The sequence below is a fragment of the Ceratotherium simum genome, chromosome 17 (assembly GCF_057802395.1).
Source record: "Ceratotherium simum simum isolate JZ-2026a chromosome 17, ASM5780239v1, whole genome shotgun sequence".
Classification (NCBI taxonomy): Eukaryota; Metazoa; Chordata; class Mammalia; order Perissodactyla; family Rhinocerotidae; genus Ceratotherium; species Ceratotherium simum.
In genome coordinates this window covers 42,319,321-42,340,299 of record NC_141916.1, presented here as the reverse complement: position 1 = coordinate 42,340,299, position 20,979 = coordinate 42,319,321, and the positions used below count along the sequence as shown (strand labels likewise).

At 37.1% G+C, this 20,979-nt stretch overlaps 1 protein-coding gene across 1 annotated transcript in view; it reads right to left on the bottom strand.

Moving 5' to 3' along the window:
* Positions 1-17,393, bottom strand: part of PLCZ1 (phospholipase C zeta 1) — a 37,704-nt gene extending 20,311 nt beyond the window's left edge. Inside the window, exons 1-4 of the mRNA XM_004435507.3 lie at positions 17,324-17,393; positions 6,457-6,658; positions 5,074-5,218; positions 1,178-1,327 (exon numbers count right to left, since the gene is read on the bottom strand). Of these exons, the coding sequence (XP_004435564.3) occupies positions 1,178-1,327; positions 5,074-5,218; positions 6,457-6,658; positions 17,324-17,378 (552 nt within the window). The 5' untranslated portion in view covers positions 17,379-17,393. The remainder of the gene's footprint in view (positions 1-1,177; positions 1,328-5,073; positions 5,219-6,456; positions 6,659-17,323) is intronic.
* Positions 17,394-20,979: the final 3,586 nt, after the last annotated feature.

Below are 20,979 nucleotides of genomic sequence, written 5' to 3'. Positions count from 1 at the left end.
AGCACTTTGCACAAGTTCTTTAATATTCCTTTTCTGTCATGATGGAACACATTTAGTCTGTGAGCATTCTTATGAGGTGAAAGAGTCACAGTTTTTTTCCATTTATTCAATTTATTTTTGTCCATCTCAATTCTATTATGAGTCCTATACTTCTTGTCACTAGTGTCACAACACTTTCCTCTTTGAACTTTCCACTCATCTATGTAAAATAAGGAAAACTATAAAGGGAAATATTCAAATATTTCAAAAATACTGCTCTACCTACCAAAATGATGACATGTCCAAACTAAACTACTGGTTCTTGGATAATACTATCATGCAAAAGAGAAAAAGCTCATTTATTGTCTGATAAAATTTCGGGTGAAGAGAATGGGCCGGCAGAGGCAACTGAGGAGAGGCCAGAGAAGAATGAGGAAGGCCTAAAGAATGTGATTACACAGAAGAAAATGTTTCAAGAAACAGCAGTAGGTGTCCACAGTATTGAATGTTGCCAAGGAACAAAGCAGATGAAGACTGAAATAGATCCATTAGAATTCACCAGTAGGAAAGTCTTTGATGACCACATGAGATAGTTACTGTGGTGCAAGTAGAAGAGGAGACTTGATTAGGTAGGTTGTGAGGAGATGAGGAAATGGAAACTTGGGTTGAGACAGAGAATAATAAAATAAAGAGGATGGAGAAGGAATTGAAATCCTGAGGGTAGGGTGAGGGCGCTTTTTTAAACCCAATTCTTGAGTACACTCAACTGAAAATGGAAAGGCACCCTAGAGACAGGAAAATAGAAGAGAGCAGATTAAAAAAACCTGCCACCTAGATGCTAAGGTATTGGGCATGGACTCTATTCTAGATCTTTGCCTCATACTTAGCCTTTTGCTTCTAAAACACACCAAATTCCTGTGGCCTCGTATTAACTGACTTGAAATTTTGGACTCATGGGGTCTGACACACAATAAAAATGTGGGTTTTTACATATATCTCTATATATTCTCTTTAGCAAAATATATTCACCTAACTGTTCACGGGAACATTTCCTAGGCAACACATTGCAAAGATACACCTCTATAAATAATCAAAACTAAGAATTTTCGTTGATCTCTAACCCAGTTTCATGTGCCAATATAATAGTGACATGCTTTTTCTTTTTTTCTTAACCTGAACTTCTCAGACAACATATTACCTCTGGTGATGGTAGTTTGTCTAGAAAATCATCAAGGATATCAGAAAGCAGGGCCTCTCCAAGAATAGACTGCAAATTGTCTGCTATCACTTCTTGCTGGGAAGGGGAGCAGTGATTTTCTAAAGAGAGCACCACCGGGTAGTCAGAGGTCTAAAAAATTAACCATGACTACAGTTATTGACCAGAACTCTTCAATACCTTGAATGTAATTGATAGAAACACTTAATCTATTTTAAAACTTACTTCTAAGGTTCAGTACCTTTGCAAAATAATTCAATATTCTTTAAACTGAAAGTACTTTTGAGTTTTACAAGACAGGGAACATTAAATCTGTATAAAAAGGAAAATTATTACTATTTGCACTAGAAATATAGGAACCAACTGAAGCACCCAACAGTGGGTAGTTGTTTAAATAAATTATGGCATATCCATTTAAAGGAATGATATAGAGCTGTGAAGAAGGAGGTAGACCTATGTATACTGCTATAGAAAGTTATCTACAATATAGTCTTATGAAGAAAAGCAAGTTGCCAAAGAGTAAAATTCTACATTTTTATTTTTTTAATTATATATTTAATATATATTTTAAAATGCAAAGGAAAAACTTTAACACTGATAAGTTAGGGGGAATGTTAATTTTCTACTTTTTCAGTTTTCGATTCTATAATCAAAATTTATTGCTTTGTAATTAGAAACAATGATAAAGATATTCTCAGTTTTTAATAATAAAGAGGATCTGTTAACTAAAGATAACTCTACAAAGATATTTTCTGCCCTTTGTCACCACTGTAACTTTGAAATTTGCCGCACAATAGAGAACAACACTCATTTTGAGATCTTATTCAAAATTACTTTCTTATTTTCTTTCCATGTATAATTATCAGGGCACAAATTTACCAACTTGTAAACAACCAAGGAATTGCAAGGTCTTCTGTATTATCACAGACCTTTGAATAGGAGATAGAATATTATGCCTTTTTAATGTATGAATATATTAGTTTCTTGTGGTTGCTGTAACAAATTATCACAAAGTTGGTTTCTTGAAACAACAGAAATTTATTCTTTCACAATTCTGAAGGCCAAATTTTAAAATCAGTTTCACTGACTAAAATCAAGGTCTCAGCAGGCTGCAGGGAGATCTGTTCCTTGCCTCTTCCAGGTTCTGGTGGTTGCCAACATTCCTTGGCTTACAGTGCATCACTCCAATCTCTGCTACTCGTTGTCACATTGCCTTCTCCTCTGCATGTGTTAAATCCCCCTCTACCTCTCTCTTACAAAGATACACATGATGGTATTTAGGGCCCATCCAGATAATCCAGGATAATCTCACCTCAACGTCCTTAACTTCATCATGTCAGCAATGACCTTTTTTCCAAATAAAGTAACATTTACAGATTCCAGGAGTTAGAACCTAATATCTTTGGGAGCCCTTATTCAGCCTACTACAGTGACCTTCTCATATATACCCACATATACATATTGACTCAGTCTAATATCAAGATAACAGTGCAAAATTATTTCCCAAATATAATAAGTTATTTTGAGACTGGGCAAAGAGATAGCATAGCAGATGGATCCCTCTATTCGGCCCTGACTTCACTCACCAGAGAGAGCTCATTTTTAGTTTTCTGTGGTCCTTGGCCCCACCCTCTGGGAAGTTCCTCTTATCTTTTCCACTCCTTGGCCACATCCAAAGTAGGGGTTGAGTTTGCTTTCCTTAAAGTCAAGCAACTTTTGCTGCTCACTTCCTGACCAAGGTTGTTCTAAAGCTCACCTACTAGTTGGACTTGTGTTTTATTTTGTTTTTGGCAATGTAACTCCCTCAAAAATTTAGATTTCTTATATATTTGTTTCTAGTAAGTTACATACGCCAGTAATGATACTCAAAGCTCTTTCCTAGTCTCAGTTATCAAGTCTATTTTATTTCATTGCTCTTGCTTTCCCAAATTAATAGTGACTGTCTTGAGTAGAAAGTTTAATCTTCAATCTAAGCTTTGCTGCAAAACTGAGTCATCCTTTCAACTGAGAAGTCTCATTGAGTCTTTGTTCCTCAAAGTCTTTTTTCATTTCATCTTTTATTCTTTGGAGTCTTAGATTCTATAGGGGTTTCCATCCTTGCAAGGCCTTTGAATTTTATGATTGTCTCTATTTTCCTTTATTTCCTCAGTTACCCACCCTGAATGAAGTGAGAGAGTTTGCTATGCAAATATTTGGGAAGAGTATTTCAGATAAAGGAAGTAGCAAGTGCAAAGGCTTTAAGATGTGTCTGAAAAAGAGTAAGAAGGTCAGAATGGCCAAGTGAACAAGGGAGAGAGGAGTGGGAGAGGTCAGAGAGGTAACAGAAAACAAGTCATGGAGGCCCCTGGGAGTCACAGTATGGATTTTAGCTTTTATTTTGAGTGGGATTGAAGGTTTTGAGAAGAGGAATGATTTGAGTTACCAAAAAGTCACACTGGCTGAGACACTGAGATGAAACTGTAGGGGAGGAGGGACTGAAGGAAGAACATTGGATATGAAGACATTGCAATAAGCCAGGTGAGAGGTGATGGTGGTTGACTAGGACAGTGACAGTAAGAATGAGGAGAAGGGGTTAAATTCAGCATATGTCAAAAGTAGAGCCAAGAGGATTTGCTGAAGAACTTATTGAGGGATTCGAGAGAAAGGAGGGGAAGGTTAAAGCTGACAACAATTATTTAGGCTTGAACACATAGAAGTTACCATTGACTGAGATGGAGAAGACCACAGGAGAGCAGGACTGGGAGAAAAAGGAATATCTGGAGCTCAATTCTAAACATGTTGAGTTACACATGCCTATTGAATATGCAAGTGGAAATGTCAAATGGGTAGTTATCTATATTGGTGTAGAATGCTAGGGAGAAGTTTGGGTAGAGATATAACTTTAGAAATTAGATGTTTAAGAGAATCAATGCTAGATATCAATGTTTTATATTAAGATCTAAATTTTTCATATTTTGTCTTTATATTTTGTTGATATTTAGTATTTTATACTCTATTTCTAATAAATAATAGAGCAATTGATTTAAATTTGGATTTCAAATTATGTTTATGTTTACAGATAATGTATTGACCTATTTAGGAAAACTTTAGGTTTATCAAATTTGTAAGTTTAATTTATTAGATATACATTGAAGTACTCAGTAAGATTTTGTTAAATCTCTTCAATTGCACTATAATTGAAGTACTTACAAAAGAAATCAAATATGCTAAGCTTACAAAAACAATTTAAAATGTCTGAAGGTGCTTAATTAGCCAAGTTTGTAAATGGAACAAAGTATTATTCAAAATTGAGTGATTGTTAAAACCTGCTCAATTTATAGATTAGGATTTGTAAACTGAATTTAGACTAGAAAGAACTATATCTTTGAATCTATAACTTCAATAAATTGAATAATAATTTTCAAATCCAAAGTAAACTTCTAAACATTCTTTACTGTATGAATAGCTATCATAGTCATAAAAAATGTCAACAATTGAGATGATACATTTCTGACACATTTGATTTTTGTGTCTTGAAAGTAAAATAGTTGAATATTGAAAAAATATTTACTATGATATAGACCAGTATTTCTCAAGCTTTTCTGGCCATAATTCAAAGTAAGAAATATATTTTACATTGTGATGCAATATGCACACACACAGATTTCTTGTATATTATGTAATTAAAAAGTTCCATTAAACAACGTGTGCCTTACTACCTGAGATTAACTTTGATAAATCTACCTTTAACTATATGCTATATGGATTTCACTGCCTACGGATGGATCATTACCCACAACTTGAAATATCACTGATCTAAACTAAGGCCAAGAATTACTCTAAACAAGTAAATTATATTATGTTTAAATAACTATAATTTAACAAAGGTATGCACGTACAATGAACGCATATTTGTGTATCGCTTGGATAACAGTTTTAAACAGAAGCTTGCTGGTGAGTGTATACCCGTGGTACACAACAGGTTCATTTTGTGATCCATCCCAGCAGTCAATTTCCAGACAACGGCATCCTTTCACAAGGGCACTAGCAAAATTTAAACAAAATAAATTGTCATTCCTGGATCATTAAAAATGTATACCATAGTGTAAAACATTCCAAAGAGTATTTGTGATTTTACAATAAATGCATAAATAAATCCATAACAAAGACAAGTTGTTGTATTGAACTGAACACACTTTTCTTCTTATTTTCTGTGAGCATGACCTGACATGGAACTAATATGTGCCAGCCGCGGTACCAGCACCGCCAAGATGGTGCAATGCATAGTGCTGTTTCTACATATTCTTTAGGCTGTGCAATTTCACCCTCCTCAAACTCATCTCTCTTCATTCTCCATTTACTTGTTTCCAGCCACACCTGCTTCTTTCTCTCATCTGGACATGCCAAGCACTTATTATTTCTTCTACTTAACATGCGCTTCCTACCAGATCTTTTAGAGGTGTCCTCTTGATTGTCACTCAGACCACAACTATGTCACCTCTTGAGAAGTCTTTCCTAACCTTTTAACTAAAGTAACACCCTCCACCCTGCAGTTACTTTCTATCACATTACCCTAGTCATCTTTTCCATATGACTCATCAGTTCCTGAAAATATCAATTTGTTTACCTGCTTGTTGTCTGTCTAGTCCCATGAACGGATGAGCACAGCAGCTTTGAAAATCTTGCTCATCGCCATATCCTCAGCTGACTGACTAAACTGAAGCCTGGTATTAACAGTATGATGCATTGAAGGATGCAAAATAGGAGATGCAGCATAGATTGCTTTTCATCTATGTAAATCATTTGACATATAAATCTATATATATATTATTATCTATAAATGTCAAATTACATAATTTACTCTATGTGTTGGTTTTACTTACAGCACTGTCTTCTGATGTCTGGTAATTAATTTTAACTACATTTTTTAAATCTAAGATATTCTGGTTAGCTAAATATGATTTTTAAAAAGTCTTCTTCATATGTTTTCCTATAAGAAGTATACAATTATTTGGGAAACTTCAGAGGGCCAATAACCGGGAAGAGAAAGTCAGTAGGCAGAATTAGAAGGAAAGTATATGATATTAATACATAGAATAAATTATATAGCCACCCAAAGGTTGGATTTCCAAGATATGCACAAATCAAAGTTCCTCTTTCTTGTGTGTTTGCATAACATGTGTAGCCTGCTTTTACTGTGAATTACTAGCTATTGAGGTAGACACCACCAGAAACTTCCAAGTGTTTTAAAATGTAGTGGATTTAAAAATGAAAATAAATACCTTACATATCCCCAAAGGTCACTTGGTCCCACTAGTTGGTCAGATATCAAGTATGTATTATGTGAACTTGAGATAAAATAATCATTTAATGGATGACTCATATCTTGATAAACACTTTCACACTTGTTATTAAATAGTAGACATTCAGATGAATCCATGTATCTTGTAAAACCTTCAAATGACATCTGGTGTGCTTGCTTAACTATAAAAAACAAGTAAAAAGAATGCAGAAATATCATTAGCAGTATAAAAATTACATCTCACTTTAAAACTTATTCAGTAGTATAGCACGTTTCTAAAATATTCATTTAGAATTAATATTAACACTATTTCTAATTTTTCTTTGGAAACAAATTTTTCTAATAAATACACTTAGTTCTTCTATACCAAAATTTAAGTAGAGAATATGTTATTTGATTGTCTCTGATTTTTTAATGTTTTAAAAAATACATACAAGAAAAGTATATATATAATATATCAGTGAATTTCCACAAGCTAAACATCTAGGTAACCAGCACCCAGGTAAAAGAACAGAACATTACAGCACCCCAGAAGCCTTCCTCCTGCTAACTTTCCAATCTTTCCCCCCCAACCCAAGGGTATTCAATGGTCTGGCTTCTAACAGCATAGATTAGTTTTGTCTGGTTTTTGTGCTTTATGTAAATGAACTAACACAAGATGTATTTTATTGTGACTGGTTTATTTTGCTCAACATTGTTTCTTTTTTTTTTTTTTTTTTTTGATTTTTTTTTTTTTAATTTTTGTTTATTGCAGTAACATTGGTTTATAACATTGTAAAAATTTCAGGTGTACATCATTGTACTTCTATTTCTGCATAGATTACATCATGTTCACCACCAAAATACTAATTACAACCCATCACCACACACATGTACCCAATTATCCCTTACACCCTCCTCCCTCCCCCCTTCCCCTCTGGTAACCACCAATCCAATCTCTGTCCCTATGTGTTTGTTTATTGTTGTTATTATCTACTACTTAATGAAGGAAATCATACGGTATTTGACCTTCTCCCTCTGACTTATTTCACTTTGCATCATGCCCTCAATGTCCATCCATGTTGTCACAAATGGCTGGATTTCATCGTTTCTTATGGCTGAGTAGTATTCCATTGAGTATATATACCACAGCTTTTTTATCCATTCGTCCCTTGATGGGCACTTAGGTTGCTTCCAAGTCTTAGCTATCGTGAATAAGGCTGCAATGAACACAGGGGTGCATGTACCTTTGCAAATTGGTGTTTTCAAGTTCTTTGGATAAATACCCAACAGTGGAATAGCTGGATCATATGGTAGTTCTATCGTTGATTTTTTGAGGAATCTCCATCCTGTTTTCCATAGTGGCTGCACCAGTTTGCACTCCCACCAGCAGTGTATGAGAGTTCCCTTCTCTCCACAACCTCTCCAACACATGTTGTTTCCTGTCTTGTTAATTATAGCCATTCTGACGGGCGTGAGGTGATATCTCATTGTAGTTTTGATTTGCATTTCCCTGATAGTTAGTGATTTTGAACATCTTTTCATGTGTCTGTTGGCCATCTGTATATCTTCTTTGGAGAAATGTCTGTTCAGGTCTTTTGCCCATTTTTAATTGGGTTGGTAGTTTTTGTTGTTGAGATGCATGAGTTCTTTATATATTTTGGAGATTAAGCCCTTATCAGATGTATGGTTTGCAAATATCTTCTCCCAATTGTTAGGTTGTCTTTTCGTTTTGTTGATGGTTTCCTTTGCTGTGCAGAAGCTTTTAGTTTGATGTAGTCCCATTTGTTTATTTTTTCTATTGTTTCTCTTGCCCGGTCAGATGTGGTGTTTGAAAAAGATGTTGCTAAGACTGATGTCGAAGAGCGTACTGCCTATGTTTTCTTCTAGAACTTTCACAGTTTCAGGTCTTACATTCAAGTCTTTAATCCATTTGGAGTTAATTTTTGTGTATGGTGTAAGGTAAGGGTCTACTTTCATTTTTGCATATGGCTATCCAATTTTCCCAACACCATTTGTTGAAGAGACTTTCTTTTCCCCATTGTATGTTCTTGGCTCCTTTGTCAAAGATTAGCTGTCCATAGATGTATGGGTTTATTTCTGGGCTTTCGATTCTATTCCATTGATCTGTGTGTCTGTTTTTGTGCCAGTACCATGCTGTTTTGGTTACTATAGCTTTGTAGTATATTTTGAAATCAGGAGTGTGATACCTCCAGCTTTGTTCTTTTTTCTCAGGATTCCTTTAGCTATTCGGGGTCTTTTGTTGTTCCATATAAATTTTAGGATTCTTTGTTCTATTTCTGTGAAAAATGTTCTTGGAACTTTGATAGGGATTGCATTGAATCTATAGATGGCTTTAGGAAGTATGGACATCTTAACTATGTTAATTCTTCCAATCCAAGAGCACGGAATATCTTTCCATTTCTTTGTGTCTTCTTCAATTTCTTTCAGAAATGTTTTATAGTTTTCGGTGTACAGATCTTTCACCTCTTTGGTTAAGTTTATTCCTAGGTATTTTATTCTTTTTGTTGCAATTGTAAATGGGATGGTATTCTTAATTTCTCTTTCTGCTACTTCGTTGTTAGTGTACAGAAATGCAACTGATTTTTGTATGTTGATTTTGTATCCTGCAACTTTCCCATATTCGTTTATTACTTCTAAAAGTTTTCTGGTGGATTCTTTAGGGTTTTCTATATATAAAATCATGTCATCTGCAAATAGTGACAGTTTCACTTCTTCCTTTCCAATTTGGATCCCTTCTATTTCTTTCTCTTGCCTGATTGCTCTGGCTAGGACTTCCAATACTATGTTAAATAGGAGTGGTGACAGTGGGCATCCTTGTCTGGTTCCTGTTCTTAGAGGGATAGCTTTCAGTTTTTCACCATTGAGGATGATATTAGCTGTGGGTTTCTCATATATGGTCTTTATTATGTTGAGGTACTTTCCTTCTATCCCCATTTTATTCAGAGTTTTTATCATAAATGGATGCTGGATCTTGTCAAATGCTTTCTCTGCATCTATTGAGATGATCATGTGATTTTTGTTCTTCATTTTATTAATGTGGTGTATTACGTTGATTGATTTGCGAATGTTAAACCATCCCTGCATACCTGGAATAAATCCCACTTGATCATGGTGTATAATCTTTTTAACGTATTGTTGTATGCGATTTGCTAGTATTTTGTTGAGGATTTTCGCATCGATGTTCATCAGTGATATTGGCCTGTAATTTTCTTTTTGTGTTGTCCTTGTCTGGTTTTGGTATCAGGGTAATGTCAGCTTCGTAGAATGAGTTAGGAGCTTCCCCCTCCTCAATTTTTGAAAGAGTTTGAGAAGGATAGGTATTAAGTCTTCTTTGAATGTTTGGTAGAATTCACCAGGGAAGCCGTCTGGTCCTGGACTTTTATTTTTGGGGAGGTTTTTGATTACTGTTTCGATCTCCTTACTGGTGATTGGTCTATTCAAATTCTCTACTTCTTCTTGATCCAGTTTTGGAAGGTTGTATGATTCTAAGAATTTATCCATTTCTTCCAGATTGTCGAATTGGTTGGCATATAGTTTTTCATAGTATTCTCTTATAATCTTTTGTATTTCTGAGGTGTCTGTTGTAACCACTCCTCTTTCATTTCTGATTTTACTTATTTGTGCCTTCTCTCTTTTTTTCTTGGTGAGTCTAGCTAAAGGTTTGTCAATTTTGTTGATCTTTTCAAAGAACCAGCTCTTGGTTTTATTAATTTTTTCTATTGTTTTTTTGGTCTCTATTTCATTTATTTCTGCTCTGATTTTTATTATTTGCCTTCTTCTACTGATTTTGGGCTTTGTTGGTTCTTCTTTTTCCAGTTCCTTTAGGTGCATTGTTAGATTGTTTATTTGAGATTTTTCTTGTTTGTTGAGATAGGCCTGTATTGCTATAAACTTCCCTCTTAGAACCGCTTTTGCTGTATCCCATAAATTCTGGCATGTCGTATTTTCATTTTCATTTGTCTCCAGGTATTTTTTGATTTCTTCTTTGATTTCTTCATTAACCCAGTCGTTGTTCAGTAGCATTTTGTTTAATCTCCATGTATTTGTGGCTTTTCTGATTTTCTTCCTATAGTTGATTTCTAGTTTCATACCTTTGTGGTCAGAAAAGATGCTTGGTATTATTTCAATCTTCTTAAATTTATGGAGACTTGTTTTGTGGCCTAATATGTGATCAATCCTGGAGAACGTTCCATGTGCATTTGAAAAGAACGTGTATTCTTCGGTTTTGGATGGAATGCTCTGTATATATCTACTAGGTCCATCTGTTCTAGTGTGTCGTTTAAGGCCAATGTTTCCTTATTGATCTTCTGTTTGGATGATCTATCCGTTGGTGTAAGTGGAGTGTTAAAGTCCCCTACTATTATTGTGTTACTGTCTATTTCTGGTTTTATGTCTGTTAATAATTGCTTTATAGATTTACGTGCACCTACATTGGAGTGCGTAGATATTTACAAGTGTTATATCCTCTTGTTGGATTGTTCCCTTGATCATTATGTAATGCCCTTCTTTGTCTCGTTTTACAGTTTTTGTTTTAAAGTCTATTTTGTCTGATATGAGTACTGCTACCCCAGCTTTCTTTTCATTGCCATTTGCGTGGAGTATCTTTTTCCATCCCTTCACTTTCAGTTTGTGAGTGTCTTTAGGTCTGAAGTGTGTCTCTTGTATGCAGCATATATATGGGTCTTGTTTTTTTATCCAGTCAGCCACCCTATGCCTTTTAATTGGAGCATTTAGTCCATTGACATTTAAAGTAGCTATTGATAAGTATGTACTTACTGCCATTTTTTAACTTTTTTTTTTTTTTCTCAGTGTTTTAGTAGTCCTTCTCTGTTCCTTACTTCTTCTATACAGAATTGATGGTCACTTTAGTTTGACCTCTGTCTGAAAGCTGTACTCTTTAACTACCCTCCTCCCTCCTTTTATGTTTTTGATATCATATCCAACCTCTTTTTGTGCCTTTGTCTCCATTACGTTCTAATCGTGGAAATAGATAATTTTTCCTATTTGTGGTCTTCTCTTTTCCCCTTAAATCAGTCCCTTTAACATTTCTTGTAACACTGGTTTCTTGGTGACAAACTCCTTTAATTTTTGCTTATCTGGGAGAATGTTGATCTCTCCTTCCATTTTGAACGATAACCTTGCTGGGTAGAGTATTCTTGGCTGTAAGTTTTTTCCTTTTAGCACTTTAAATATATCATGCCATTCTCTTCTAGCCTGTAAGGTTTCTGCTGAGAAGTCAGCTGATAGCCTTATGGGGTTTCCTTTGTATGTAACTTGACATTCTCTTGCGGCTTTTAGGATTCTCTCTTTATCTTTAATTCTGGACATTTTGATTATGATGTGTCTTGGTGTGGGCCTCTTTGGGTTTATCTTGTTTGGGGCTCTCTGTGCCTCCTGTACCTGGATGTCTGTTTCCTTCCTTAGGTTAGGGAAGTTTTCATCTATTATTTCTTGAAATAGATTCTCTGCCCCCTTGTCTCGCTCTTCTCCTTCCGGGACACCTATAACACGGATGTTAGTGCGCTTGATGTTGTCCCAGAGGTCCCTTAGACTGTCCTCACTCTTTTTAATTCTTTTCTCTTTTACCTGTTCACCTTGGGTAATTTCTTCTAGTCTTTCTTCCAGCTCACAGATCCGTTCTTCTGTATCCTCTACTCTGCTTTTGAGTCCCTCTAATGAGTTTTTCATTTCCAGTATTGTATTCTTCATTTCTGATTGGTTCTTTTTATATCTTCCATTTCTTTGTTGACATTCTCACTGAGTCCATCTATTCTTCTCCCCAGATCAGTGAGCATCCTTAACACTCTTAGTTTGAACTCTCTGTCGGGTAGGTTGCTCATTTCTGTTTCACTAAGTTCCTTTTCTGGGGTTTTGTCCTGTTCCCTTACTTGGAATGTATTCTTTTGCCTCTTCATTTTGCCTCTTTCCCTGTGCTTGTGTCTACATATTAGGTAGGTCAGCTACGTCTCCTGCTCTTGGATAGGTGACCTTATGTAAGTGATGGCTTAGGAGGCTTCCAGTGTGCTTCCCTCAGTTCTCAATATTCCAGGGGTGACCCCTATGTGGGCTACATGTATCCTTCTGCTGTGGCCTGTTTGCTCTCCCTGTAGGCACCCAGGGAGGCTGAGTTATGCTCCTGGCCAGCTGTTGTAATGCTCAGCTGCTTGTAGTTGTTGTGGGCCCTTCAGTCTCTTTATCAGGTGTGGGGAGCCCCAGCACAGTTGGCTGCAAGTTCTAATACCACATTTGTGTTGCAGTATTTCTTTTAAGTGAGTAGGCCCCCACCGTGGCAGGTTGTTAGGCTCAGGGCCTTACAATTGCTGTAAGCCTCTAGCCTATTAGGTCTCTTGTCAGCTCTCTGAGGATTGCAGCTGGGTGGGGCTGGCCTCAGGCACAGGAGCACCCAATTGTTTCAGGTTTTGGAAGGTGGAGCAAACCTCCTATGTGGGTCTTTGAGAAGCACAAGTCTTCTGCGGCTGAGAAGCCCTGCCGCCCACAGGTCCACACACACAGTCAACACAGTCCTGCCCCGTGTGGCGCCCGACCTCCCAAGTGGACCCAGTCTCTCCAGGGCGGGAGCCCCACACACTCTGCCACCGCCCGACACTCTCCACCCGCTCCTTGTGCACACCCTGCCCCGCTCAAGTCAGCTCAGTTGCCAGGCTGCAGAGAATCCAGTCACCAATCTATGCAGGCCCACACGTTGCCTGAGGGCTTGTTGTTGGGTGGGGCTAGTCTCTAGGGTGGGCTGCCTGCCCTGGCTGAGCTGGATTAGATCGGCGCTCTAGCGGGTGGAGCAGACCCTGGGCTAGCAGGCCTCAGGGAGAACTCCAATGGCGTCTGTGTCAGCACGCTCACACCAGGCCACAACAATGGCCGCCGCCAATGTCCCACTCCCTGGAGAGGTCTCACCCCTCACCGAGATGCACTCAGGGCCTATTAGGTGAATCTCTTGTCACCGAAGCACTGTGCACCTTTCTTTCTGGTGATTTTAGGATGCTTTCTGGAACGGGTGAGTTTGTGCGCGGGCCCTTTAAGAGCCAGTTTTAGTTTCTTTGTGAACCGGGTTTTCTGGGGGTGCTACCCAATGCTTTAGTAGCAGGCAAAGTCAGATATTATGCTGCTGGTCTCAATTGTGCTGGGTCCACAAAATGCCCACAGCGGGGGCGCTCCCCGGCTCAGGGCCCTGCGCCTCCGGAGGCTGCGTACCTGTGAGCTGCTCCCGGCGGCCGTGACGCTGGCGGCTTGTGAAGGTGGCGTTTTTCCTCTCCAGAAGGGAGTCTCTGCCTCTTCTACCCCAGTTAGGATTGTCCGTTGTTGCAGGAGTTCCTCTCATCCAGTTTTCAGTTTTGTCTCAGGGGTAATTTTTCCACGAGTAGTTGTAAATTGGCTGTGTCCACGGGAGGAGGTGAGTTCAGAGTCTGCCTACGCCGCCATCTTGACTCCGCCCCCCTCAACATTGTTTCTAAGATTTATTCTTGTAGTTGCATCGAGTTAGACATTATTTATTCCCATTGTTGTGTACCATTGCATGAGTACCCCACAATTTATTTATTGATTCTGTTCTTGATGAACATTTAGATAATTTCCAATTTGGGGCTATTACAAAGAGTGCTGCTATAAACAACCAGAACATGTCTTTTGGTGAAACCATGTACACGTTTCTGCTGGGTACATGCCTATGAATGGAATTACTGGGTCATTTGCATATTATCATCTATAGTAAATTATCTCTGAACTTTTATACTCAGTATAATATATACCAAAATTATCTATTTAGGCAGAATATGGGCTCTGAAATCAGACAGCTTGGGTTAAATCTATTTACTTGTTCTATGATGACCACGTTATTTAACCTTTCCCTATCTTTGGAATGGTAGTAAGCCCAGCACCTACCCCTATATATTAGTTCTAAATATTAGCTCCATAAATGTTAGTTGCTGTTGTTTTTGTTGTTGATAATTCAGTTTGTCTCAAAATAAGAGCTGAAGTGAGTATTCACATTAGACTAGAGAATGATCTTTGGCAAAGAATTTTATTTCTGGGACTTTATACTAGAAATAGAGACTCAGACAAAGATTGATGTGCAAGAATGCTCACACTAGCATTATTTATAAAAGCAAAATAAATGAGGGAAGGAAACAAATTAAAGCTCAAAATACAGTACAATACTAAGCAGCCATTAAAAATAATGTATCAGAGGGGCCGGCCCGCTGGCTCAGGCGGTTATGTGCCAGTGCTCCTCTGCGGCACCCGGGGTTCGCCAGTTCGGATCCCGGGCGTGCACAGACGCACTGCTTGGTAAGCCATGCTGTGGCGGCGTCCCGTATAAAGTGGAGGAAGATGGGCATGGATCTTAGCTCACGGCTAGTCTTCCTCAGCAAAAAAAAGAGGAGGATTGGCAGATGTTAGCACAGGGCTGATGTCCTCACAAAAAAAATAAAAGAAAAAAAATATCAGAAAAAATATATAGTGACGTAAGTAAATGTTTATGACATAATAAAAGGGAAAGCCAGCATTCAAAATGCTATTACAATTTTAGTTAAAAAAATGAAAGCTAGAAGAAAATACATAACGTGTTTGTAGACATGCAATCTCTCTATTGCAAAGCCATGCAGATTGAGGAATAAGGGGCAAATGCATCATATACTGTAATAGGAATGATTTACATGAATTTATTCTTTTTCCTGGTGCAATTAGTAATGATTGGCTTATAGATTTTTTGAACTATTGAATAATTAAGTAAATATCTTTGTTAATGGAATAGAAAACAAACATTTGTGTGCTTAAAAACTACCAGATTGACATGAGAATTAATCTCATGGTTGTTTAAAAACCTCATTTGGTACACATCACGTACCAATATGGGATGAGATTGAGGAGCTTGGTAGTATTTGGAACTATAAGATCATAATTCAAATTGGCCTTAATAAGTCACTAAAGTGACCAATAAGCATGTAAATGCAGTGCAAGGTCTTGGCTGTGTGTGAAACTATCTGAGGCAGAGGAAGGCTCTATAGTTAAAATGCAAACACAATTCCAAGATGTCACTGCCCCCATCCCACTATCCTTTTGTATTTTTTAATTTACCACCTGCAGGTAACCGTGCCAAAGTAATTTTTTTTTTTGAATGTTCAGTGGATCAGTGCTACTGAAATACTTCTCTAGGAACTGGTTGTTTTCAATTGGCAATGACTTAAGAGCTTGAGCCAGAACATAGATCAATCTACTACTTCTTTAGAGAAAGCCTTTGCTAGTTAAAAAAAAAAAGAAGTCAGCTGAATTCAATAGGTGAGTTTAGTGATGTAGTTGTTTTACATTCCGACACAAGCTCTTGATCTTCTTGCAAACCTGCAAAAGTTTTAATGGCGATCAGACCAAACTCTTACTAGCCCTGCATTCAATCTTACCACTACAATGCTTAAAACTCTCCAAAGTCTTTATGTGGCACTGAGTCTTGAAGCCAAAATGTTAATTATGGTCTACAAGACCAACACGGTTTGATCTCCAAACCCATCTCACCCTCGTGCTCCATGCTCCAGCCACACTGTCCTCCTCTTGTTCCTTGAATTCTCCAACTCAAGTCCAACGCTTCTCTTCCTCCAAGCTCAGACAGTTCTCCCATTTTGTCACATGACTGGTTCTTTCTCACCATTTAGGTCTCAGCTCAAATGTCACATCCTCAGAAAGGACTCTCCTAAACATCCAACCTGAACTAGACCTCCTGGGTTGTTTATTCTCTATCACTTTCTCTATTTTTTTTTCACAGTACATAGCACTCTCTGAAATTATCCTTTTATGTGTTTAATTATTTGTTGTCAATCTCCCTCCAATCCCCATCAGGAATATAATACCTAGTGTGTCTTGTTCTCCACCGTTATCTCCAGCCCCTAGAAACATACTTGGTTGCCACAAATAAATATTTGAATAAATTATGAACATATGACTCAATAAAGGAATAAGTTTGGTTTTGCTAGAATCCGTATTATCATACGTTAAACATTGGTAGCCATAAACCAACTTTCAAGGCAGAACTTGGACTTGCATACGTTCCTTGTTAAATAAATATTTTGAGCTATTCTATTAATTTCTGTAGGCTTAAACATCATGCTTTAATAGTGCTTTTTATGCAATTATCTGAATATTTTATTATGTTACATCTTTGTTATTTTATTTAAAGGTGAGCATAAGTGAAAAAATTTGAAGTGTTTTACCCGTTCAATGATGGGACAAAGATCAAAAATTATTACATGATAGATCATTAACCTAAACGGTCATTTAATTTAAACCAGATGACTGTATTCAAAATGAAGAAAAAGCAAACATGTTTAAGTGTTTATAAAATGTTATAGACACTTATGCATGTAGACAGTGGGGAAATTAATGATTTTGTAATATTTTATTTCTATCTTAGAAATGTTTTCATTTAGCTAATGTAATATTCATGTATATTTTCAATAACATAATGTATAAAAATGGAAGACTGCCTACAACTCGGTTTTTATCTTATTAATAAATATCAAGACATTTTATTCCATTACAGTACATGTAACAGAATCTTATCTTGCTTTCCACACTTACACTTGTTTCTGAACACTTGAGATATACAAGGAAGCAGTTAAAATAAAGGCGCTGGACAAGGAAGTAGGAAAGAATGCCATGGTTATACAGTGTAGCTTTCTAAAAGGTGCATATACATTCTATAAAATACAAAAATAAAACTGCCAATATTTGATATTATCCAGAAGAAATTTGACCCATCTAAAATTTGAATTTGATAACTATAATTCGTAAAAAATACTTTGCATGTAAATATTTGACAAAACTTTGAAATGCAAGCATACCTTCTTCAATAGGCTCATATTTTTGAATGATCTCAGAGGCAATACTTTTAGTCATGTCAAGTGAAAACTGCTCTTGTGTCAAAAATTCGGCCAGATTTTTTTCAAAAAGAAATTTCCGGTTTCCAGAATACGTGTTGAAAATCTCAATAATTTCTTCTCTGTGTGCTATAATTCGATAAATTGATCTAAATTCTTCTATGGTGATTCTTCCTTGCTTCAGCCTGTCATTATCCTACTAAAAAAAAATAACTGGTGGGCTTACATTGTGAATATAAAAAATACACAAAATGAATAACTTGGAGTATTCACATAATATAGATAGCTACCTATACTTGAAAGAAGATAAATCTTACATTGGATTCTTGTTTCAGATAAAGTATACAAAACTGCATGAAATGATGCCAAAGTTGGGGAAAAGTTAGTGAATCATCACCACCTAAAACCCAGGGACCATGGCGGGAGTGGAAAGAGGTATGGGAGAAGATGCATATTCTAGGTTGTCTTTCATTTGCACATTTCATTTTTCTATTCCATTCTACTTCAGTATCTTCTTAAAACCACGCCAGAGGGTATGTAATCTCATGCCACCAATATGCAGCTGGCACACCATAAATGTCAGAGTAAATCAGAGACATTCAAGATCACTGTAAACTGCAGTAAACAGAAGCTGCAGTAGTTATGTAATATGTTGAGGAAGTGGAATATGCATAATCATTGAAGGGTCTGGGGCAGGGATAAACAAGGTAGGTTCCAATAAGAAAGAGTGGATTTCGGGGCCAGCCCCAGTGGTCTCATGGTTAAGTTCAGAGCGCTCCCCTTCAGCAGCCCAGGTTTGGTTCCTGGGCACCAACCTACACCACTCATGGCCATGCTGGGGCGGAGACTCACATACAAAATAGAGGAAGATTGGCAACAGATGTTAGCTCTGGGTGAATCTTTCTCAGCAAAAAAGAGATTAATAAAATAGAATAAAATAAGAAAGAAAGAAAGAGTGGATTTACCTGGTTGTTCTGGAAAATTCATGTTTGAACTTTATAAGAAATAAGAAAGTGGGCTGGGTCCAGTGATGAAAAATAACAGAACCACTGTGAAGTTTTGAGTAAGTAAATGGCTAGTAAAAGTAGTTCAGTCTGATTAGTTGTGCATTGCCAGTTGGAAGAGACGGAGAACCGCAGGTAAGTGAACAGAGAAGATGCAACCCAGATGGGAGGTGGTGAGTAGAAACTAAAGAACAGGCATCAGTGAATTTATGAAGAGAGAAGTCAGAGGATCCAACACATTAAAATTTTAGATGCGTGAGGGAGAGAATCCAGAAATGTCTGGAGTTGGAGAGAGTTGGGAGAACTAGTAGAATTATAGTATCACTTCCAAATAAAAAACTGAGGCACAGGAGGTACACTTTAGAAGGATGTTTAGTTTCAAAAAATGCTATTTATTTATATATTAACTTTCTCATTCCATTGTAAACAGCTTGAGTACAAGGAGCATGTGTTTAAGGGCCATGGTATTGTGGTGAAAAGCTGACAATTTGTAGACAGACAGAGTTGACATTATATTCCTAGCTCCAAAGTATGTGGGGCTTTGGACATATAAATTAAACTCTCTGAGCTCCATATTCTTCATCTGCAAAATGGGGATAGACAGCACTACCTATGTTATCAGGTTGCTGTGAGGATCAGAAATATACAATAAATAGTAGTTCTAGATATCAATGTATTGTTATGTCTTATCTATGTCTGCTTCCCTCACATCATCCAGCCTAGTGTCTCATCTTTTGATAACTTTGCCTATAAACCAAACCCTTAGGATACAACAGACGACAAATATGCTAGAAGTGATCTTTTCATCTCATCAGGAAAAGTTCACTAGTGGTCACCAGAGAGTTTGATATGAGGGATCCAAGAAGCATCTGAGCTGGGAATCAGACATGAAGAGCAGCAGGTTAGGTCATCGAGGAACGTTAGTCCATGCACATGGAGCAAGTTGAAGAGGCAGGGACTGAAATGACGCCCCAAGTGGAAATGAGATGGAGATAAGCTTGGGACAAATGCAGAGATCTCTGGTTGTCAAATGAGAAATTGGGTCTCCAGAGCTCATTAAACAATAATAGCATCTTAAAATTATATAATCTGAAAGTAATTCGTATTATCACTAATCTTAGTAGGCTAATGAGGTTCAACTTACTGTTATTAAATTCTGGATATTGAGGTCCACATAAGTTAATGTTATAGAATTAAATTTATTTTATTTTAGCCACATCCTGCTCATAATTTGTCATAAGATCTTAAGCAACTCAATAAAAATCAAAATGTGCCTGTAATTCCTGAAAAATTTGTTATATAAAATTGCATAAATTAAAAATTACAGTCCTACTGAATATCAGTATAAAATAAAATATACATTATCCACTAAGTAATGAAAGTTTTATTACTTTCAAGCAAGGTATAAACTCGACCATCTGACATGTCCTATGGTAACTTGTTCTGTTTTGTTTTTCCCAAAAGATCAAAGTTGTCATCTAATATTAGAAAAAATTAGAGATGTAAAATTCAAACAAAATTCAACAAATACAAATAATTGCTATAATTGATCAAACCCAAAGGAAATTCAGGGTCAAAACTTAATCAAATTACCAAAAAATAAAAACCACACACAATAGATGAGAATTGTATCACTGAAGAAAGGAAGCTCTAATTTTAGTAGGAAGAGAGAAGGGAAAGAAAAGCAACAACGAATAAGTAATGAGAGAGAAGAAAAGGTGAGGCAGCAATGTTGGAGAAGAAGGGATGGGGCCTGGGGAACAGAGCATCAGTAGCAGAGGAAGCAGGAAGAAGGAACGCACTGAGCAAGAAAGATTCAAATCTGAGTAGTGAGGCACATAGTAGCAGCTACAACTTATAGAGTACCAGTGTCTTAATATCTCCTCTATAAGGAGAAACTTACACTCAAAAATCTCATGTAAATTGTCCCCTGTCCCACAGGCATGGTAGACCAGGATTTGAACTAACTCTAAAACCACACACAGCAAGAAGCAGCGTGAAGAAAGAAAAGTCAATACACCATTACCGTTATTGACAGTTCGTATGCAGAAATAAATTGTGTAAAATGCAGATCTGATCACTCAACTCCCTCTTAAATTTCTCAGTGTGTCTCCTTTGTCTTCAAGACAAAACCCAAACTATATTGTGTGGCATCCCAGGCCCTTGACCATAACATTGGTGATTTCCACTCTTACCCTTTTCTTCCATGCACCCCACACTTTCGGTGCTCTGAATTATATACAGTATAAATACAAAGCTGTCTCTTCCTATTGTACAGGCTTGTTCTTCTGTCTGGAATATCCTTCTTTTACTTCTTAACCTACCAATTTCTACTAATCCTTGAAAAAGTGTCCCGTCCTCTAGAAGTCTTCCCTCATGCCCCTCTGTGTCTTCTCCTAGGCCACATTAGGCACCCCTCCTCTGGGTTCTTATAAGACTCTGCACCTTCTTCCATCACAGCGTTTACTACACTGGAATGAAAGCCTTTTTTTCTGAATCTCTTCTAGAATTGCCTCAGACAGGGAGTTTGTCATTCGTTTCCTGTATCCTCAGTACTTGTAACGGTGCCTAACTGAGGTATTCAGAACGTGGTCTATCACCTAAACAATTTTATGA